The sequence below is a fragment of the Hippocampus comes genome, unplaced genomic scaffold (genome assembly GCF_001891065.2).
Source record: "Hippocampus comes isolate QL1 unplaced genomic scaffold, H_comes_QL1_v1.1 scaffold433, whole genome shotgun sequence".
In the NCBI taxonomy this organism is placed as follows: Eukaryota; Metazoa; Chordata; class Actinopteri; order Syngnathiformes; family Syngnathidae; genus Hippocampus; species Hippocampus comes.
Genome location: NW_017805041.1, coordinates 23,094 through 46,250, shown reverse-complemented (window position 1 = coordinate 46,250; position 23,157 = coordinate 23,094). Strand labels below are relative to the sequence as shown.

Here is a 23,157-nt window from a genome sequence, read left to right as displayed (position 1 = left end):
AAATTAAGTCTAGAGCTTTTATGTATTTTTATATAGATATATACATTATAGTGTAGTATTTTATCTTGTGTCACACTTCCCCACATATTAAAATCCAAATAATTTCTGCCACTTCCTGGCAACACCACAGGCAGTAAACAGTTAAGACCAGCCGGGAAAAGAGAGAGAGAGAAAAAAAAATGTTTAAGGGAGTGGCAAAAAAAAAAAAAAAAAAAACAAAAAACAAAAAAAACAAAAAACAAAAAACAAAGTTGCAGTTGCAGTTTGTTGAGTTGAAGGAGAATCCATCAGCTGCAGCAAGATGGGCTGAAGACAAGAGCCAGTGCAGAGCTCGCTTGTGTCCACGTGGGGGGCTGAAAGTGATGAGCACACCATACTAGCGCCCACATTCTCACACGCACAATCAAGCGCACACTTCCACACGCGCACACACGTGAGGTTGGTTACAGTCAGTTATGGTGTGAAGTAGGCGGGGAGGAGGAAGAGGAGGAAAAAGAGGAAGGACGGGCTGCTTTAGTTGTGGATTTTGATTGCTTTCTCCAGGTAGGTGTAGCGACCTCTCTTTGGAGCTTTGTTGAAATGATCCAAGCCCAGCCAGGGACGCGGGTGTGACATGTTTCCTGCGATGCGGCAGAGGGACACACATCACACATTATACACACATGCACGCATACGGCACAGTGCCGGCAGCATTTTTGTTGTTTGGGGGTCTTTTCGATGGCTACAGTAAATTTGAAGTTTGACTTAAAAATGTTTTCCACAAACAGCTATTAAGGACAAAAAAAAAAAGGCCCAACCGTATGATAGAATTTCTAATTGCTTGAAATGTGTGAATGGACATCGGGCTCAGGAATGTTATCGTCTGGAAATGACCTACTTGGCTTTTAGAAGTGCGCCCGCCATGAAGAAACGCTTCTCTAGTGTTGTTGTCTAGGAAGCGCGCTGACATGAGTAAATACCTGGCTGTGGTTCAAAGTCCTTCAAGTTGACCTCATACTTGTCTTCAGTGATGTACTGTTGTCTGCCCATCATCACGATGGCAAACTTGAACTGCAGCAAGGAGAACACAAGAAGCACGTCACATATAACTGCCCAAAAGCATAGCACGCGTACTGGAGAAGAACACTTGTCAGATAGTCGAGTAGCCCCAAGTGAGATGAGATGTACCTTCTCAAATTCTTTCTCTTGGATCTCCAACATTGTCTGGATCCTCCTCATCACCTCCCGAAAAGACTCACCCTGTCGGGAGGGGAGAGACAATTGAGAAATGGACAATGGCGCCTGCGCGCGCACGAGGCAAAATAGCGCAGACTCAAACCTGTCGGATTTTGAGCAAGAATGGGATCCCAAACGTGCCAAAGACTTCCTTATGGAAATGAGCGACGGGGATGAGCAGCTCGCTGTCCTTGTCCAGATCGACCTGGTCCACAGGAATCTCCTGGACGACCAAGACCAACAAGAGTGAGACCAGCCATGGTGACCACCAGACAATTGTAACTTGCGCAAATGTGTCATTTCAGAAGCGTAAATCAAAGTGGAAGCCCTTCACACAGCTCACGCCCAGACACTCCCAAAAAAATTCCATGGCATCCCACGCGAGCCCAACCAGGCCACGCCTCTTAAAGGAACGTGCATGTAGACGCGCTACCATATTTTCTGTACATTTTAAGCGTGAGTTTAAATTTTTGTTTTCATAAGTTTAAACCTACGGGACAAGTAACACTAAAACGGTTGAATAGATCCAAGTAATTGCATTGGGAGTGTGTTCAACATGCAGCGGGTCACAGACACACAAAACATTTAGCGCACGCTGAAGAAAGTAACATCGTAGGAGTGGTCAATATGCACGAGAAAAAAAGTAAAGAAAGCCTAGACAGACAGGTGCACATACATTACCTCTATTCTGAAGGTGCGACTGGCAGCCGGAGATAAACATTCTAGTAGCTCGTCTTCCTGGTGAACCCCGATGATTTTATAGCTTACTATCTCTAACAGCCTGTGGGGGAGGGAGGACAGACAGAAGGTGGATTAATGCCCCGCACACCATCATACAAAACAGGGCCCAGACAAGGAAAAAAAAAAGGGGCCACACACTAGTGAGGGCGAAATACCTGAGCTTCTCAGAGCCCTTTTCAGAGAGCTCCACGGCCTTTTTACATTCATCCAACAGGTCGCGCACGCAACCGTGTTTGTCAGGGTAGAGAGTGATCTCCTGCAGAGAGCAGGGAGGGGTGTACCATCCACATCAACACATCGGGAGGGTTGTTTGTGTGTGCGTGCTTACCTCCTCTCTGAACTGGCTGTTGAGCCATATGGATTTAAAACTCCGCCTGTTCTCAAAGTCGGTGATCTTCATTTTCAACTGCAAGTGTGTGTGCAAGGGGGGAGAGAGAAACCACAACATTCAATTCATGACGATTGTATGTTGAGTTTTACATTCTGTCAATTTGACACATTTTGCTTCTCTGGCCATGATAAAAATTTCCCTTTTGATCTTAATTTATGACAAGCGGTGTGGTTGTGTGTGAACAACAGTTGGCACCTTTGAATTGAAAAGTTGCATCTATCTAGGCCAAAAAAAAATAAAATAAAATAAAATCATGTGGGGGTTTGTCACCATCTTGGAGCCTCGACAGGCAATTCAAAACCTTTCTGTGATGTTAATCACTTGCGATTGGCTTACTTACAACAGAGCAGGGACACTTTACTACATGGACGTTGATTTCTAATTCTGTGATGATTTGGCGCAACACTTGTAATTTTGTTCAATAATTCATAACACTGTCAGTGGTGCAATCGGAATTTATTGAAAACAGACGTAAAAGCGCGGGCGTGAGCACAAGCTAACAAAACACGTCCAAACCCGAGTTGTATCTGAACACAAGATTGACAACAACGGTGCGGAATTGAGCTTTACAACTCCAATTACAATTTCAAATGTGGCAAAAACAGTCTCAGTCAGATACCAATATGATGTATTTTGCATGCGTGTCCTCCACGTTTGGTGCGCTTGGTTGTAAAGAGGAGTGGAAAACTCTGGATCTAAGACAAAAGAAAAATCTGAATTACAAGTGGGACAATTCAGCATATCAGCATTCAAATATCTATTCCAGGGCACAGCTTTAGTCCTCCTAACAATAAGAGTCATCACATTTGCCATCAATATTCTTCCCTGGAGCTCTCAAGTAGTGCCCGGTCTTTCCAACGCAACAATGGGATAGCCTAGCGGCATCTTTTTATATTCGCCTCATCATAAAAACAGCATGGCATCATTTGCAATGTGACAGTCATAAATAAGCATTTATCAGCCAATTCAACAAACCAACAAAAGTGTTTTTGACGGACAGCTAGACAACTGACAGCTAGAAAAATAAAAGAACCATCTACAGCGACTGCGGACAATTATGCGTAAGTGTCAGTTTAATAAAAGATAGCACGGAATGAAATTGCAAATAACTGATGCCTAATTGTGCTTACCTAGTCAAGGTGGTCCGCATCCCTTCTTGCGTGGCACTTGGGAGAGCACAGGGGTTTGCCGATCTTTAGCTCCGTGAGGTGACCTCTTTCTCCTCTTCGTTCAAGGTCTCTTTTGTGACCAAGTTCAAGGCCTCGGTGAGATCACAGTGATCTCTTCCTCTCTTCTCTTCTCACGTGTCTTCTTGGAGGAGTGATCGCTTGTGAGAGTCTCATCCAAGAACTGTATGATGGCTTCACTTGCGTCCAGTCAAGCCTCGGTACATGGCAGTTGGTTTGAACACGAGCAGCGACACTCGACGACAAACTTCTCTTGCTGACTTGAACCATGTTTGTGAATACACTTGCTCGGCCACAAAGATGTCCAGGGCTAAAATTGAGGAGCTGAAAAGGCGCTTTCATATTCTTTCTCCGGGAGGCCATCCTTTGATCAACATAAACAACGGAGGCACACCCGCACTCACACAAAATGTCAACTCTTCTACAGCAGCCCCAACTCACTAAGATAGTTATTCATTGTATTAAAGGTTTTGATTCGCAGGCTTTCTTCAGTGTAAAAGCAACAGCATCTGCATCAAAGCAAGCCGTTTTCTATTTAGGCTGCCACCTTGTGGTTTAGGGGGGCAAGACACTTAAAACCAATTGCCCTTGTATTTTTAAAGGGTAATCAAAATGCTGCAAAGTGCCATTTAGGGTCCAAGGTGCCTCGAGGGTTAAATGTGTTTGTATCATTTGTGTTTCAAGACTTGAAAAATGAAACGCCACAAAAGCTTTAAAGACATGCCTAGGGAGTATTTCATGGGGTTGTTTTTGTACTGCATAGTTCAGTTATTGCGGGGGTGACTGAAGCGTAACCCATGCGATGTAGGGAGTGTTACTGTACTCTAAACCAAAAACAGTGATGGAATAGTGCGTCAAAGCCATTTAGTTTATTAGTTCATTTCTGTCATGTCTGAATTTGTATTGTTTCTTTAATATTTTTTTTCCCCATTTACCTTAAACTTCAAATGAGTTATTTTTAAAAACATGGCTATGCATATTAACTTAAATTGGAACCCTGCTGAGGAGTTCTTGAAAAAATGATGTGTAATTCTGGCACAAATAAAGCGCAAAGAATCCTCAATTGAGACCAACAAGACCAGCTGCCAGGATGCATTTGAAACTTGAATTCCAGCTTCAACTCTGGCCTGCGAGCACCTGCGGCCTACGGACCACTTTCTAACACAATGTGCACCTGGACTAAGGAAGAGCGAGATCAACAAAAGAAGTAAGAGGTCACACCTGCTGATAGTAGAGTTTCTTGGGCTGCCGAGGCTTAAAGAATTGCAGCAGGTCCCGCAGCGTTCCCTCATAGTTGTGTCTGAGAGGATTCCCTGGACCGTCCCTGTACCTGGCCACCACACCACCAGGCAGGGGGGAGGATGGAGAAAAGGGAGAGGGTGGAAAGGAGGCAGAGGCCAAGGGAGGGAGGGAGTGAGGAAGGGAAGAAGATCCAAGTGGGGAGAAAACGTGCAGGGAGGCAGAAGAGGTGGGAGGAAGAGGGGAAACAACAAAATAAGGTGGGGGGGGACAGGTTATGCAACATTTCGACGGCATGTCATCAAAGTCAACCGTGTCAATGACAGCACATGCAGGCCTCTATGATTGTGTGCGCGCGAGAGAGACGAGCCTCCTACCCCTGTGACTTAAAGAACTGCAGCAGCATGGGATCTGTGTTCAACCTTTGGGCTACCGTCTTCGCCACCTGACACCAAAACAAAACGGCCATGTTACTACGAGCGGGGAACACTTCGTCTCCTTTCGTCTAAACTCAGTCTTTCATGTCACTTTGACAACAGCAGTGAGAAAGACCAATGTTGTAATTCTGCCTCACTGCACCACGGCAGTCAAATTGAAGTCTCTCTCCCTCTCCCTTAGCAGAGCAATACCTGAAAATAGTTCATGCGGTTGGAGAGCGTGACCACAAAGCCCGGGTCATTGTGGATGGTCTTGTCACAAAAGATGACATCCACTCGGTAGTAGAGATCCCGGAAATATTCCTTGGCCGTTGGTAGCTCGCTGCTGTCGTTCTCGGGGTCGTCCCTGGATCATCGAAGGAAAATGACAGCAGGATTTGTGGTTTTGTTGGTTTGGTGTAGAAAACCAAAAAAACTGATCACACGCCGCTTACTTCTGGAAGACAATGATGTCCCCATCCATGAGTTCATCCAGGGCCTTGTCCAGAGAGACATCGTAGTCCTGAATCCGCTCCGTTAGATTGGGCTTAACTTCCTGTAACGAACAAGGGATTGTGGGACACGTAGTGCTTTGGAATGGCAAAATTGAGGTGTTGACTATGCTGTCTCGGTGAGAAAATTCAATGCTATAAATGTACAAAGGCAGCGTGCACAAAAGTAGCAAAGTGAGAAAGCGTGGAACGTGCCAACAAGTGCGAGCAACAGAAATAGATCACCTCATAGAGGATAAGGCTAGTTTCCTGCTGAAAGCCTGCTCGCTCACACATGACTGGTAGCAGGTCTCCTGGTAACACACGGAAGAGAAGAAATAAATATCGCACCCTTTTATAGACGTTTTCTCGATGAGGCTGCTACTGACTTATTTTGCAGGATATAGGCGTGTAGATATGTCCACAATAATTTAAGCTTCTTGTTTTCGGGTCATACATCTTCAAGAACAACATGACATCACCTGAAAAGACAAAAGAGACGAGAAAATCACAAAACAAACTGCATTCCAAATTTTAATGAGATTTTATTTCCATCTTGGAGCTCAAGTTAAAAGGCATCTATCTGTGCAATAATCAAAATTGAATGCCTATTGGAGTTAATTAGAATGTTGACATCCCAATGAGGAAGTCATACTTCTGGTCTTTTGCATCACAAAAGCATGAGACCGAGTCGGATGAGGACTGCATTTCGGTACTTACGATCTTTGTCAAACTTGGGTAGTGTGGCACCACTGGCTGCCAGTTCGGGATCCACCGTCTCCAGAAATATTGTCCATGGATTCTCGTTATCACTCAAGCCAATCATCTGAGGGGGAAAAAAAAAAAAAAAAAAATCAAAATCAAAAGTAAATAACAAGCCGCGATCAATAATCAAGAGAGTCAGGCCCTTCTCAATCACTCACCGACTTGTTGCAGTCAGCCTCGTAGTCGAGCATAGCGGGCCGCTTAGTTCCGTTGCTACGGGCTTGCATGGGCCACAGCCTCATTTGCTCCTGTGGGAAACCCTGTGCAAGCACACCAGTTTATGTTCGCAGTGCAATTGGAAAATCATAATGACGACACAACTGCAGGTGTCATGTAAACAGATTACACTGCTGACTAAACAGTGGCGTCTTTGTGCAGATAACTGCTGCCTTGTATTGTTCAGACGTCTGACGGCAGCATGTCTTCCTTTCACTCTGTGAATGAGGACAATTTGCTCGGATCGTGCTCTGAAAGTTCACTCTGACATTTCCCCTCCGGACATCAATAGAAGATGCTTTATTTGCTGGTCTAATGTATAGCAGATAAGTGAAGTTATCAACAAACAGGTTAAAGGTCCATTTGATGTTTGACAGCACTCTCTCATTTTCTCAATACACCAAAACATTCCATTTACATTTTTGTGCATTTAGGTATACACGCATTTCTGTCGCGCAACATGAACTGAGGGGAAATTGACAAGGTTTGAAATCCCAACAATAGACAGTGACCATGGATATCAAATTCAAGACGTGAAAGCAGCAGCAACGCAATAGGAGTGATAAAAATTGCAAAGGCTCAACATGAGTATTTTTTCCTCACCATGGTCTGGGAGAGGTTCTGGACAAACTCTTGCAGCGTGGAGCTCTTCAGGACTTTGAAGACTGTGTACTTCACCTTCTCCTCATCATACATGTCATTACCCTGATGACCACAGAACTGGTCCTCTGTCACCATCTGCGGGGGATATCGAACTGCGTTACGTCTCATGCAAATACGCTTGCAATTTTGAATCACTGAATGTTGTACAACAAACCACAACGGCAAATGCAAAGCAGATATAAAATGAAGTACTTTCTGCATAGCAGCGTCAAAACACAATGGCACAATATGGCAGGGTAATTTTTTTTTTTAAACTATCAGTTTTATTAACATGTTGCGCAGACGGCAATGCTTTTCCAACTATATCGCCACACGACCGCCAAGTCAGACGCTACTTTAGGTTTGAATATCCAGATTGACAAAATTGCAAAACCGCTGCAATGGCATTCATTTGACATTTGAGCCAAACTGATCGCTTTCAAAAGGCTTTACAGTCAACATCTGCTATTTGCGGGGATTAAAACTGTGCCGGCCCATGAAGTGCATGAAACACACACACACACACACACACACACACACACACTATATAATGTCTACAAAAAAAGTTCACCCTTCTACATATTACGGATTTTATGGCAATAGCGTTTCCCTCTCCATAGAGGCGCTGACTACAAAGCTCATCACCTCATAAGGAAAAAGGTTTCTTCCACAACATACAAAATACTGGGACCGCAGTATCCTCAGCTTTTTGTTATTTAAAAATATGTACAGATTATTTTACAGATATGTCTTGCCACATTACACAATGCTAAAAAATGTACAGAACTCTCACAAGTCAACATTGACATATTTGTAAGCCTGCGTACCAAAACATTATTATCCGTAAGGCCATGACGGGATGTTGCAGATAAGACCATGATGGTTATCCATCCAACAAAATCACCCCACTGTTTCTCTCGATTTCTAACAACTTAAAAACTCAGCATCAGTATTTCACAACACAAATATAGCTACCAAGATAAAATAAAAATAATACTTTTATGCAATAGCACATCATAGGGTTTGGGAAACGCTCGACTTAAAACATTCAATGTAAACAACTCATTCAAATCCACCTGCAAGCAGCTCGACTGTAATGAAGCCACGGCCATGAATTAGCCATCCAACACCAAAACATGCAGGTGTGTGTACACACCAATATTAGCAACAATGCGCTAACTAGCATCGAGAAATACCTTTCAGGTAATGGTGTTGAAACACATTCTGTACCACAATTTAGTTTCCAAATCCAAGCGGCATACAAGCAAATATACTCAGCAAGAAATGACAGTTGATCAGCCAATGCAAAACTCTCAAAATGGATAAAATCAGGGAGACTTTGATGCTTAATTCATATTGCACAAATGTAATATGAAACAGAATGCCATGTTTGAGATTAATAATTAAATGATGACGATGACGGATTTGGTCAATCCCCATGACACCATTACATTTCTAAAAAAAAAAAAGCATCAATTATGTGAACACTTCTAATTTCCCACCTGAACTTGCATGTATAGGTGAGCCTCTTGACGCTCCTTCCTCTTCTGTGCCTCCACCCTCTTTTCCTCCTGCAGACGCTCCACGAGCTGCTGGGGTATGTCCACGTCAGTCATGGGGAGGAGCACCTCACCTGGGATGAAGAGAAAAAGTGGGTGTTCGCTGAGCCCGTTACTTTCTCTCCCCCGTGTAGCCTTCCAAAATGACCATGGGAGATGTCCGCATTCCATAAACCCTGTGTTACGTACTCAGCTTGGACTCCCGTATGTACACCAACATGTACGCGTTGGTACAGTGGCGAACAGAGAGGTCGTCATCGTGCCCACCATAGTTGTGCTCAATGGCCTCCTCCTTGGTGCAGCGTGATACCACGTCGTCGTCAAACTTGCACCACTGCAGAAGAGCAAGCAAAAGGCAGGGAGGGTGGCAGGGGAGAAGAGAGCAGCACGGAGCACTTGAGACAACCATTAACGTATGTTAAGTGACTCAAGCAGATGTTGTCAAGCTTTGTTACAAGTCGTGCTGTGGCTGATGTTCTGCCACTTACATTGTGCTGGTGACAAGGCAAGAGAAGTATAAAGCAACGCTGCTTTTGAATGAGTAGGTTCCAAAGATGGACATCTAAGAGGCATACATCGAATGCTACTCTCTAAATCTCATTGATAAAATATATTTTTTGTGGCCAAACAGATGAGTATCCCCAACTGAATCTCAAATAGTGGAGCTTCATGATCAAACAACACAGCTTGACAGATACATCAGCCACAAACAATCCACACACAAATACAAAAGCACAGAATTTTGAGTGAAATGTATAAAAAAAATTGTTCTCACTATTGGTTCCTTGACACTCACTTTGCCGTCTCCTTTCGGGTTAAGATAGACGACGTAGTGACCGCCATGGTTGTCCCCGCTGTGCACGAGCACGGCGTGCAGGATGTAGTTGGCCGGGTCCTTGGAGTCTGGCTTCTGAAGGAATTCATCCAGAGGTAACTGATCTGGAAACTCAAACCTGTGGAAGACAAGAGGATGTATAGCTCTTAGAAATAACACTCGATTAAAAAAAAAAAAAAATCACAGAAAAAAGAGAGCAGAGTTAAAAAGGTCAACCAAGTAAAACAAGGCAACAAAGTGGGCCTTGACAAAAAGCTAAACTGCGCCTCAAAGGCTTGGCATTCTTCATTGTGTTCAACATTGTGAAACAGATGTGGGCAACTTTGACCATTTCCTGGGCCAATTATGTTTAATCCATACACCCTGCTCTATGGTTTCAAAGTAATGGCGGATATAGTCACAAGGCACAATGGATTGCTCCAATAACCATTCGGGGCAATATCTTGCTCTACAAGGTCACAGCCTGCTCTTGACAGAGAGGATATTGAATTGATAGCGCTGATGTGCATTAAATAAAGATGAAAATTATTTCCAAGTTCAAGTGTGTCGCAGTCTGATCTAATGTCTCTCATGAGCTGTGTGAATGCACGCCATGAAATTATCACTTACAAAAAAAAAAAAAAAAAAAAAAACCAAAAAAAAAAAAAAAAAAAAAAAAAACAACCAACAAAAAAAAAAAAAAAACACTTGAGAATGGCTTGAGGTGAGCCGGTCTCTTCTAACTACCGTACCTGTCATTAATCTTGATGTTTTGGTCAGTCTGCGGATCATACATGAACCTCATCAGTTGCAGGTGAAGGATTGGTGGGAAAGTGAGAAACTTCACTCCTTTTTCAGCTTCCTATAGACCAAACAACCAAGCAAGCACCTCGTAAGAACATTGCATCTTGAATTTTGACAAAAGACAGGCAGACCACTGAAATGTTCATCCACTAAAGAAAAGTTACATCATTTACTTGTGTACGCTTTTTTATTTTTTTGGGTGTTGCAGTAAAGGTTGGGAAACACTGGGCTGAAGGATTGCGTGGATGAATTTATTTGCAAAGGGCATGCTTGGGAATAAATGACTGTAACCAAGTGACAATTAAACCTTACCTGTAGGCCATGCTCTCCGGCATCATATTTGTTGTCTCCATCCAACTGTTCAGTTGCAACATAATCCTTAAATGACTCAAAAACTGGAGAAAGGAGAGTATTTGTAAGATGAAATATCAAACCATTAATGATGCAATATAGCATAAAGACTTAAGAAATCCATTCTTTTGTGTTTTTAAACCAACACAGACTGACCATGACTAATGTGATGTTTATATGCACGATTTGTTTTCTATTTAATTTAGGAATAACAAATAGGAGGACTGAAAAAGCCCCGACATCTTGGAACATAATGACAGAGACACTCTTCTTCGGGTTAAGAAAAGCGCAGGGGTTGTTCTGCTCATACTTACTGTTGTTCTTTCCTTTTATACTAAGCTGGATGTCATAGTAATCCTCTATTCGCTCTGATCGGTAGTCCACATGCTTGCACTGGATGTATGACTGAAGAGACACACAAACACTTATCAAAACCACAATGGCCTATATGCCCAAATTAACTGCAAATACAGGACTTCATATTTCTTAAATATCTATTTCCATGCATATTGAGCATCTAATTAACGTGTCAAATAAACCATACTCTCATGCCAACAGCCAAAATTGTTGAACTACTACTAAACTTCAGACATGACAACTGTCAAAGAAAATGAGGCGGAGCGAAAACATACCACCATCTTTCCCCTGAAGAGTTTCGGGATGGTTCCCTCAACACATGTGCCTTTCATTTTGTTCTCCACATTGTCAAGGAGCTGAAATACAAATTAACCCGGATTTTGGTTTCCAGCAATTAACACATATACACAGACCGTCTTGATTAACGCAGTTGTTTTGCGAGAACTCACCACCCTGCAAAGTTCCTGAACATCATGTTGCATGAAACTATCTAGAGTTTCCCATCTGCAAAAAAAAACAAACAAACAAAGAGATCTTTTAGGATAGCTACAGATGGCGACAGAATTTTCTCTGGTTTGAAGCACCACAGTGCCTCCGAGTTCATTCACTTGAACAAAAACACACTCCAAGAGATGCACACCTTGAGTACCCGCTTAGTTCTGCTGAGAACAACATTTCCATAATGCCGAGTAATATTATTGTTATTGCTATCGTAACTTACCACCTGACAGACACAGTTGTAAAATGTCCGTTCACTAACATGTGGCAACATTTCACATGAGATCACTAAGGCAGAAAAGTACATCAAGAATGGCAGAGGTCAATGGAGCAGTACAGGGCTTCTCAAGCTGGTGGCCACAAGATCCCCCGTGATATTGTACTTTAAAAACTATACGATGATTAGTGACGCTCGTTTGGGCAGTTGTGAATTTAAAAAGAAAAATAAAGGAAAAAGAAACAAAAAGAATGAAAGAAAGCTGACTCAGAGTAATGGTAATGTTTGGCTAAAGTATCAGGTTAGCCAGGTTTCTCCGAGAACAGAGTGAAGCATGTCACTCAATAAAGATACATTGTGACATACTGAGGCAACATACTAAATCAATAGACATTCAAGCAATGTGTAATATGAATACATTGCATAGAAAGATGTTCCACTGCATCTTACTAATGACAAGTACAGTATCCAAATAAAATGACTTTAGTTCGCGCTTTTTTGGACTATAAGTCACACTCGTTTCATAGTTTGGCTGGTCCTGCAACGTTTACTCCAGGGTGACTTGTATATATTCCAAATAGAACTCTGACTGGAACTCAGTCAAGTTGGGACTTTCTTTTGGTAGCTAGCAACACTTTTGGTGCATTGCTTCTACTAGCCAGATAGGGAGCGGTAATGCACCAAAAGCAACAGCCAACCTGCAAAACAAAGTACAGCTTTCCCTAGCTTTTTGTGAGGGATTCATTCAAAGACAAATGTGTGACCGATGGTCAGTTTAGCATGCAGCTTCATGATGCCACAGCAAAGATGCACAGCGCCAAAAGACACAATAGACGACAAAGACTCAAACTTTGGCCACGATGCGACGCAGGATTCTCGTTAAGGTAAGGCACTTTGAACTGAACAGAAAAAACGTTTCCATAGTTAGATGCAAAATAACTTGTTTGCTGCCGTCAACAGGGGGTGCTGCGTTCAGAAATTCACTCAGGCCCTGACACCACTCTTGAGGGTGTGTGTATGCTGAGAGGCAGAGCACGCTTCCTTCCCATTAATTTCTGAACACAGCCGAGGTTATAAACAGGGGTGGCCCATATAAAAACCTTGCCAGTTTGGCTTTAGTCACAGATGCTTCTACCCAAACTGCAGCCCTGCCGGTTGTAAACCAATGAGCAGCTCATGCTAGAACTGTTTCCATCTGTAATGTCTGACGCACTGGGCTCCGAACTCCTTTTTTGAGCACTCTGAATAATGGAACAAACTTAAACAATGCTCTGACTTTATGAATGGTCAGAGTGAAGCACTGCGCGCTCAGAATATTTCCGAACGCACCCACGATGAGGAAACAGGGACCCCAGGCCTGAGTCCGACCATCGATGATCTTGGGTCTCGGTTTCTTGTAAAATGGCGATTTAGAGTTCTAAATCTAACCTAAATCTGAAATAATCAACTCAAAAAAGGTTTAAACAAGTTACCCGAAGGACTTTGTGAGTTTCTTGGTGCCAACGGGCTTGTCGCTGTGTTGCAGCTCATAGAAAACCCTCTGCAATGCCAGCGGAACACTCTTGGATGAGTCGTCTCCCTCTGTTGGCATCATGTACACTGCCTGCAATGATTGGATTGATTGACATACATTAGAATGACTTTTTTTTTCCTCCCCCCACGGTGACCATTTTTGACATAACTGTTTAGAATTGAAAAAGTGTTTGGGGGGTTCAACTATCAGAGACGTGGGGAAAACATGAAATATCTCACCCGACGTAGTTGATTGGTGAAGAAGAGTGTCTGAAGTAGGCTGTTCATATAGCAGGTTGCTCCTTGGTTTTTGAGTCCAACATAACCTGTGTGTTTCTTTGAGTCCCAGCTAGTCACATACAAAGCAAATGTTACTGTCTGATTGCAGCAAGCCTTCATAGGCACAGTGCTGCTGAAAAAGCCAGGCTTAGACAGCCATGAGCCAAAGAGTATTAAAAGCTACATACGCCACCCCGTGCGGAGCATCTGCCTGGACGTACACCTCAAATGTGACTTTGTCGTCATCAATAAAGCCCCTCTCTGGGTCGGTGACATCCTGCAAAACAATGCAAGGCATGCAGTTCATATCAAGAGCACCAAGGTTAAAACAAAAGACTAAGTGAAAAGCAAAATCATATCAAGAGCACCAAGGTTAAAACAAAAGACTAACTAAGTGAAAAGCAAAATAAAAAAAGGTGTCCCGTTTAGAATCTCAGTATGTACTGTACGTATACTTACACTCCAGGACATGAAGTTGGAAAAGCCCCAATCGTTCTCTTTGTGGAAGAACAGGTGACCAATCCTGCGACTGAACGACTTCTCATCATCTTTGTAGTTGATAATTTTTAGCATTGCCTGTGCATGGCATGACCATGACCTGAAGATAAAAACGGTTCGGTGACATTGTTATTATCTAAAGGCTTTCTTCACACATTATAGAACAGTTTGGTTACGATGAGAGTCGGTGTCAACAATGTCAGATGATTTCTAAATTAAACACTTGCAGAAGCACAGTGTACTTACTGTAAGCAAACACGAATTTGTGAAAATAGGAATGAATAGATAAGCAAGACCTGATAGTATATCCTCATCTTTTTTTTTTTTTTTACTTTTAATTGTCCTAAAATAACAAGCTACTTAGAAGATTTCGAGACGAATACCTCGAACATACATCCTGCATTAAAAGCACAAAGGGAAAAATTAATTTAATTAATGCGTACTGGATTCCTGTGTATTTTACAACTTGCTGATAAATTTAGCTTAATTTTTCTGCATGTGTAATAGCATGCATTTGTTGCTGTTTTCACTACTTTGCATGCTGTACTTATCAAACCCCTTGTGACCTTTTTTCCATGAACAGTGCAGTATAAATACATGCCACTTTGTAATTGTATTCAGCGTGCGCTTGTGTGGTATGAAGCTTAACAAAGTCCTGATTTCAAGAGAATACACTTACGTGGAGTCTGATTCTGCATTACACTGCAAAAAGAAGCCCACACTCTTCTGGTGTGGCCGGTCGGCGTAGAAGCGCGGCATCACCATGATCTTCCATGGGAGGTTGCGCACAAAGCAGGACGGGCTGAGAACTGACTCGCTGAGGCGACTGAAGCGCTCCACCACAAACCTAAAGGTTGCTTCTGACCGCCAACTGGTGTCTGGGGTGAGTGAAAAGGAGAAATGAAGGAAGAGAAGGCCTCGAGCTCGCACTGAAAAGGCAGTGAGAACGATAACGTCAACATTTTGTGTCAATGCACACCCTCCTCACCATCCTCCATGTCTTCCTCTGTGTTGTTGTGTCCATCTGCCATGGCCATGTTACCATTGATAACTGGGTTGGCCGGAATTCTTGGAGGGTCGTCAGTGTCCCCAGCTGGAAATAAAAGGACGAAAGAAAAAAGAAACACAGACAGAAAGAAAGAGAGAGAGAGAGAGAGAGAGAGAGAGAGAGAGAGAGAGAGAGAGACGATGCCATAATTCTGAATGACAGGAAGGCATGGGCCTACTACCGGTTGAACGTGCTTCTAAAAAGTTATGGTTTCAATACCCGCTAATAATGGCTGTCACCTGTAATGAGCTCTTTTCTTCTTTTGAAGAGAGGTTGAAGCAGAGCACATATGATTGGCTGCTTGCAGAGTTCAGTAAATGAGCCACCTCAGAAGTCAATCGGCTCCTATTAACTTTTTTCCCCCTTCTCACCACATAACTGATGATGAGGGGTTGGGGGACCAAGAGGATACACTGAAAAGATGCCTTTTTGCTCTTCGGACAGCGCTTAGTCCATTAGTTTTTTGAATTATCCCGCCAGTCAGCAGCAAACCGGGTGTCCGTAAGTGAAGGACTGATGATCCTTCCGTTAGCACTGACGGAATGCCCACCTTTGAAAATGACAATACCTCAAATTCATCAAACAACTATAAAACAGCCTACTGTTATTAACAAAAGGAAGAAACAAGTGCCATGTCCCCAGAATTGCCTACTTAGGAGTTACGATGTGGTTTTTTTTTCCAATTGTCTTATCTATTTATGATCTGTTCTGTTGTATTATATTTGTTATTTTATATGTTAAATGTTCTGGAAAAAAACAAGTCAAATTTTGTAGGGGATTTAAAAGAAAAAAAAATTACTCTGGATGTGCACATTGGTTTCATAACTGGGAAGCCATTTCCACAGGAGAATACATTTGTTTACAACTTGGGATTCACAAACGTAAGACAAAGCCCTTCCTTGGGAAGGTTTCCTCAATAGGTCATGTGAATCGGCACATTTACAGACCCTGACTAAAGCAAAATTGACTTATCTGAAAAGGAGTTGTAGGACTCATGCAAGCCTAAACAATAAACAAAACAGAGGGACCAGTCACCGACCACCCAATACCCTCAGGCAACTGGGACAACTCGAGGGGTTCTGGAAAGCTGGAGATGAATCCCATACAACCACAACAACTACAAAACAATACATTCCCCTAAGAAAACTCAACTATGCAAGAGTTTAGACCTTTCATCAAATTGAAACATCTGTGGTGCAACACGAAAAGCTGTGTGCAAGCGACTCCTTAAGAATCTGATGGATTCTGACCAATTTGGCATGCAAGACTGACTGTATTTAAGTAAACCAACAACACGTGTTTTCATGCAACGAGATCGTCATATATGGTGAGTCCCTCAAACAGATTTCATTGGAGGCGTACCAGTGGTTCTAGGTCATTTTTCAATGATTTCCAGAATTTCACGTAGGATAAATACAGTATCTAACTCATTACCACTGCCACTAATGTCCTCAAGTCTGACCCTAGAAAACTTGACGAACAAGGTTGTCAGGAGACAAACACTGTTTGCCTGTCTGCCATTAAAACCATTAATATGCATCCGTGTTTGTCTGCTCCCTTCCAACGTCAAGAAACAAGAGGTATCAGTCTTGTCTGTCTCTCCAGTTGAGATATAAACAAGTGATCTTGTTTTCGTGTGGTACATTACACAAATTTACATTTAACTGTCAATTTATTTTCCCATTCACTGGGTCAGATTTTCTGAAAGATCTCAAATGATTGATGCAAGACGTCTCACTTAGTATGTTAGAATGAAATGCGGTATTGCAGTTGCAAGACAAAAAAAATTGTCGACAATTTTGTATGTTTCTAGGAACTCATACGTAGCTTTGAAAATACGGTGTTGAATAGTTTTCTACTTTATTATACACAATTAAAATACAAAGAAAAAAAATTTGCGCTTGCGTTGCATTTGCGGCTGGGTTGAGTGGGGAGCACAGGGGGTCATTGCCAAATATTTTTAAAAGGTGATTTCAACTCCACATCAAAAATATATATCGTTAAATCCTTGTACCCCCAAAAACCATTAACAGTGCATCAAAGAGAGCAAATCATGACACTTTAGATTGGTCACTATGAAATTTTGGAAAATTGATTTCTATGTTTTGGCTCTACACTAACAGTTATAGGTGACATTCCTAAACTACGTTTAGAATTTTATGCAACACTTATGATTAAACTATCATCCGACTGACACAGCGTTTGTAGATCATAGTACAAAAATAAAGTGCAAACCTAGGTAGTGAACATGGTAAAATGATAAATAGGCTTTGGGAGACCTGCTTCACACGAAAAGCATCAAATGCAACAATTTAAAAGTCTGAGTACCTCTGGGTTATTCAGTAAGTTGAAGTGACTATGAGAACGAGTAGGCTTGCGTGCTGGTGTAGAACGCTTGGCAGTGTGTTAAACCAGAAACCCAAATCAATAGGGATAAGTGACGCAGTGATGCTGAGGGCTCGCAGTCTCGTACTCGATCCAAAATAACCATCTGGGGGGGTAAAAACGCACACATTTGAAATGGTCTACGCGCTAATGTGTTATGGGTATTGCTGCAACGTTACCGGTAGATCTGCCCCGAGTACAGAGTGGTCTAACAAAAACAGAGATGATTAAAAATGGCGAGCTCCATGCTGTTTGGTCTGCCATACAATGAAGCAGCAAATCCCCGCGCTGCCCCAGTGCGGGCTTGGCCCGACTGCGGCGGCAACAGTAACTAAACACACAGCCACCACTGCACCATTTAATATCATTTGGAGAAACGTATAACTTGTCTTTCTAAATGCTTCTTATCCTAATCGCACCCACGCCACAATTTAAACCATTGACAATTTGGCAAACCTGGACTGACGCATCTGCGTTAGCCACTTAGCTCTTTAGCAAACACTTAGCCACCGTCCAGTCTCTTAAAGGCCACCATTAGCCGCTGTGACAAGTACCAAGTAACAGCCTGCGATCAACAACAAAAGACAAATTTCGCCCAAAACTACAGGACATATACGCGGAAAAAACATTCGAGGTGCTAAAATAAAGTTTTAAACGGGTGTCCTTCTCAAGAAGAAGCTTGCAAAACACAGGCCACCATTTTAGAACGCCACACACCCCCTCCGTCTGGGTTAGCGCGTGAAGCTAACTAACGTGCTAGACGGTGAACGTACGAATCCAAGTGGGCCTTGAGGTTAATTGCAGAGCTTTGAAATTAGCTGCCTTGCTAGCGGCATCCGTACGTTTTACCGACTTAACACACGAGGTCTTTATTAGAAGACGACAACATTGTAGATTGGCAACAATGCAATTATACTCGTTTTCGCGTTTGGAGGGCCCACACCGAGTTTCTATCTCACAGGCCCCGCTTGTGAACTCACGTCACCAAACATGATGCTAACGCAACCATCAGCGAGAGGCTGCCATAACAAGGTTTTGTTGAACAAACAGCTTTATGAGTGTAACGTTTCATGCCACGGCCACGTAAAAATTGATTCGCGAGCTCTTGACCAAAAGACGCAGGTGCCAGAAGCTGTCAAAATTCCACCCACCCGTAGCTCCCAGTGAATGTTTTATCCAGCAATTTCCATGTTAATTATTACACTAACAAGCCCACTGTTTACAAACACTGAAACTGCGCATCAGCGCTCTATATTTCCCTCTTCCGGATCACTACCTGCAGTAAATTAAACCGGGCGTGTTCTTTCTCGGCACGTGAATGAATGTTTTATAAGACTTTTAACAGCCTTGCTTGGATGGTATTCTGTGGCATCCTCAAGCATAACGAGGATGCGGGCACGCAGAAACTTAACAAGTTTAAAAGGGAAAACGAGGTCAACTCCACGCAAGTATGCAGCAACGGACGCGCAATCAGCACAAACGCAGCCGGTTCACTCCGGGCCCTCGTGTTTACTGTTAAGTTCAACCCCCCTCGCATGGGTGCAACTTCGTGCACACTTCGCGCAAAGGCGTCTATTGTGTGACAAACGCTTCCAAGTGCAATCACTAACCTTCCATTTCCATATCCTCGGGTTCACTGAGCTGCTGTTCGCCGGCTTTCTGCTGCTGCTGCGTGTGGTGGTGGTGGTGGTTCATGTTGGCAGCTTTTGTCGTTGCGATGCGGGGCTCCCTGCTCTCTCGGCTGCCGTCGACGTCGTCCGAGACCGGTTCAGATGCGAACCAGTTTCTGGACTGCTGATGAGGTGTGGTAAGATGCGGAGATGGGGTGGACCGCTCGAGCCTCGGCGGCCGGGCCTGCTCTGCAGCGACCTCGGCCTTGTCCGCTGTCAGCGCCGGGGAGTGAGGAGGGGAGGTCGGCGGGGGAGCGGGTAGAGAAACGCGGACGTATTTGCTCGCTATTCGCCCAATTTCGGCGCCTTTGGTGGGTGCGAGTAGCTGGCTGGCGGCGGCGGCTGGCAGTACGGCTCGGGGCTCCGAGGAGGGAGGCCCGCTGAAAGGAGCTAAATTATTCCGGCTTTCCACCGGGAAGTGTGGAGCAAAAACACGACCCGCACCTGGTGGAACAAATAGCCGGTTTACAGCTAGCTTAGCTACCTGACACAAGGTAGCCAATAAACGCTAAAGATACAACAATGAAAACAAAAGCTCTTGCGGTAGCCACACATTCAATAACTTTGCCTGCGATATCCCCAGTCCGTGTGCTCCTCCGTGTGTCCCTCGTCTGGGGAAGAGCGGAGGAGAAAGCTATCCATTCAAACCAGGTTGCAAATAGAAATAGCTTGGACTGACGTTAATTTGGAAGTTCGCAGAGACGAGAGTTGCCGCGGCCCCGATCCAAACAAATTCCCCACGAAAGCGTCCCTACTGACAAAAAGCGGCAAGCCGTCGCATTCCCGTCAAACAAGTGCCGTTCCCCAAGAGGAATGTGCCTGATCATGCAAGCGTTGTGACTTGAGCGGCGTTGGCCCTCGACACGCTCCTCCCGTTGGTTTGTACTAGGCTCAATGTGGGAAGTCAAAATGGCGGCCGCTATCTTGCATGAAATGTCACATCCGCATGGAGATCTAAACAGTGGCCAAGCCCCGCCAAGGTTCACTTCCACCTCTACCCGGCATGCGAAATACTCATCATATGTGTGCCATCTTTCGCTAAATTTAAATAAATACAACAGATTAAAAGAGGCACATTTGCAGCTGACCGCCTGCTACATCGAAAAAGACATAAGTTGAAATACGCACTGTTTAACATCCGCTTCGTCATGTTTTTCATTTACCTGTACCCCATTTTAAAAATTATAACCTGTTGTGATAATTGTAATTAAAATAAAAGCGTACTAATAAGCCCCAAATACTCATTCAATCCCCTTCATTAACCCTTTAACAACCAGTATAAAATAATTAGCTGATCATAAAAATCATTTTAATTTCATTTTGGGTAGTTGAAACGAAAAAAAAAGTTTCAATACGCGAGTCTCTATCAAATTGGGAAAATGAGCATAATGGAAAAACTGGAAGAAATATTTTTGAAATAAATATAGGACTCTCGAAGTGTTGTATGCGTACCACTAGTGATACGCGTGCTCCCTCTCGTGGTACTTGAAAGATCATCACTGCCTTGATTAAACTCAGTTGTAATTAACTTTTGAAGTAACGTAAATAAAAACAAACCAAATTGTTGAAAAATATGATGCTCTTCTAAAGGGAAAACTAGCGTAATAATATGTAAAACAGGAAGAAATTGAACTTTTAACATTTAATATTAAATAATTTTATTTATATTTATTTAGGTACAATTTAATGTATTGATGTTTTAAAGTGTGAATAATGTCACAGTGGCCTATAATATGAAATATACTTTATTTACTCTATTTTAATGTTGATCATGATGGTGATAATTATCTATGTTCTTTTTTTTCAGGTGGTACCTTGAGACACACATGTTTCATGTTTTGGGAACATTGGAATCACTGTATTTTTGAATTGTTTTGTTTAATTTCATTGCTGTTTTTAATGCATAAAAATTTTTCAGAAAATATGAATTGTTACCATATTGACTATCATATGTGTGTGCGTGTGCGTGTGTTTTAGCGCTTTTTGGATTGGATTGGATTGGATTGGATCGCTTTATTGTCATTACACATTCATGCAACGTTTTCCCCCTCGTACTAATTATTGTGCATTTCGTTATTTAACGTCACTCCAAATAACGTGCACTTTTTTTGAGTGCGGACTTTTTGGGTGTGTGTATGTGACAGCCAACTTCTATCCGTTGAGACTCGCGTAATTATAATGAAAACACACAATACTCACGCAAAATCGAATGGTTTTCTGAGAAGCGGTGGCCGCACATACATATACTTAATATAGCTAGAAAAGGTCAAGCAACAAACGTCCGAGCAAATGTCATCACGTTCGCTTGTGCTCATCTTTGTCGGCTTTGGCGAACACCACCACGAGAAATGTGTATTGGTAATAACCCTTTATGTCTGTGATGTGAACATGCGTGGTCCATGTTTTTATATGTTATTTATACGAGAACATAGGGAATATTCACAAAATGGCCACTTGTGAGTTTGAGAGAAAACGATATGAGGATAGTGAGGAAAATTTGCATTTTAGGTTCTACGTTTGAATCGACATGCAATTATTACTGCTATATTTATCACGCAATTTGAAAAGTCAATTTGATAAGGGCTCACAAATTTTACAGTAACTTCAATAGTAATATCTTTAATTTAAGCTGCTATCGCCACACATAGCTGCTGAATCATGTTTCTATTTATAGACCCAATGAAACATATTACATGACAATACATTAACATTAGAATTGGCATCGAGATATAGAACTTTTGTTGTAATCTAAAGCAGCTTTGCTAACTTTATATATGCTGAGAAAGAGTTATTAAACATTTATTTTGTGCATGCAATACTTTGTTTTTCTTTTCTCCCCCCCCCCTTCAATTTTGCGGCTGTAGATTGCAAATTTCTCCATTGTGGGACAAATAAAAGTTTTCTTATCTTATCATATCTTATAAAAATGACACCTTCCATAAACTTTACCGCGTATTCTTTTCAGCATATCCCGGCTGACTTTGGGCAATAAACGGTGTTCATCCTCCACATGAAGATACATTTGACACCCTAAATGCCGTTGAGAAATAAGCATACCCTTCGTGCCATCGTTCTTGCCGGGCCATGCCATCTTCGTGAGGCGGATATTGTTTGTTTTGAACTTGTCAAGAAGGGTAACTCAAAAACGAAACGTTTAGTGTACCTGAGTGTGACGTCATGTTCGTATTGACCCATCCGCCTCGTTGTGCTATGTATTGCTCAGAAAATCACTCGTTTTTTTGTTTGTTTTATGCGTATATACAGACATCAATGGGATATTAAAAACGTGGTTTATACAAATAAATACCCTACGCATTAAAAGCAAGTAAACATAACTTTGCTGGAAATGTTACAGCGTTTATATCTTCAAATGTATTTTTTTTTTGTACGTGCACACATTTATTGTGCAAAACTAAGCACGATTAATGATTACTACCCTGCATTGCATTTCAAGCACAAAACAACTCCGATAAAAGTATAATCACGATTATAACAAAGGGGCAGTATAATTGTTCAATGAATATTCATGAAAACACATGCAAAGTTTCCTAAATAAATATAGAGGATTATCAATTAATTTCAAACAGTATTTACATTTTGCATTGTAGTTTGGAGAAGCGTGCGCTCTCTTGCAAGCTTTCGAAATGGGGACATTTCTTTTGTGGCAAAACTGTGAAGGGCAAGTCAGAAACGCAATGGACTTGTGACTCTGACGATAAACCCCGCCTTTTACGATAGGTTTGGCCAATCACCGTCAAATTACTGACGACGGGGCGGGTCTAAGCGAACAACACGGTAGTTTACGATTGTATATATCCCTGACGTCGGCAACTCAGAAAATAGTCGGCTAAGCATAGCTTCG

General features: G+C 42.5%; 1 protein-coding gene across 5 annotated transcripts; it reads right to left on the bottom strand.

The window, feature by feature from the left end:
- Window positions 1-263: 263 nt before the first annotated feature.
- Window positions 264-22,368, bottom strand: usp7 (ubiquitin specific peptidase 7 (herpes virus-associated)). Of its 5 annotated transcripts, none has more exons than XM_019864424.1 (32): window positions 22,353-22,367; window positions 19,236-19,739; window positions 15,181-15,285; window positions 14,872-15,070; window positions 14,154-14,292; window positions 13,883-13,971; window positions 13,656-13,764; window positions 13,376-13,506; window positions 11,638-11,692; window positions 11,464-11,544; window positions 11,146-11,236; window positions 10,793-10,875; window positions 10,429-10,538; window positions 9,638-9,815; window positions 9,052-9,196; window positions 8,806-8,936; window positions 7,265-7,399; window positions 6,604-6,705; window positions 6,401-6,506; window positions 6,070-6,162; window positions 5,927-5,994; window positions 5,645-5,745; window positions 5,403-5,556; window positions 5,151-5,218; window positions 4,756-4,864; window positions 2,285-2,362; window positions 2,112-2,212; window positions 1,897-1,996; window positions 1,319-1,438; window positions 1,168-1,239; window positions 960-1,050; window positions 264-620 (listed from the first exon to the last, which is right to left on the bottom strand). In XM_019864424.1, the coding sequence occupies exons 2-32, from the start codon at window positions 19,318-19,320 to the stop codon at window positions 514-516; spliced, it is 3,336 nt and encodes a 1,111-aa protein (XP_019719983.1). In that variant the 5' UTR covers window positions 19,321-19,739; window positions 22,353-22,367; the 3' UTR covers window positions 264-513. The 5 variants fall into 5 exon arrangements, with proteins under 5 accessions (XP_019719983.1, XP_019719984.1, XP_019719985.1 ...); XM_019864425.1 differs by having other exon boundaries at window positions 505-620; window positions 4,756-4,858; window positions 22,353-22,368; XM_019864426.1 differs by having other exon boundaries at window positions 505-620; window positions 9,659-9,815; window positions 22,353-22,368.
- Between the last annotated feature and the right edge of the window lie 789 nt (window positions 22,369-23,157).

Bases quoted from the DNA above. Each gene is read 5' to 3' on its own strand.
- usp7 (XM_019864424.1), bottom strand. From the start codon at position 19,320: ATGAACCACCACCACCACCACACGCAGCAGCAGCAGAAAGCCGGCGAA. The intron at 13,972-14,153 runs GTAAGTATACGT...ATTGTTTTGCAG, and splicing joins CCAACTTCATGTCCTGGAGT to GATGTCACCGACCCAGAGAG. The intron at 8,937-9,051 runs GTACGTAACACA...TCTTCATCCCAG, and splicing joins CATACGGGAGTCCAAGCTGA to GTGAGGTGCTCCTCCCCATG.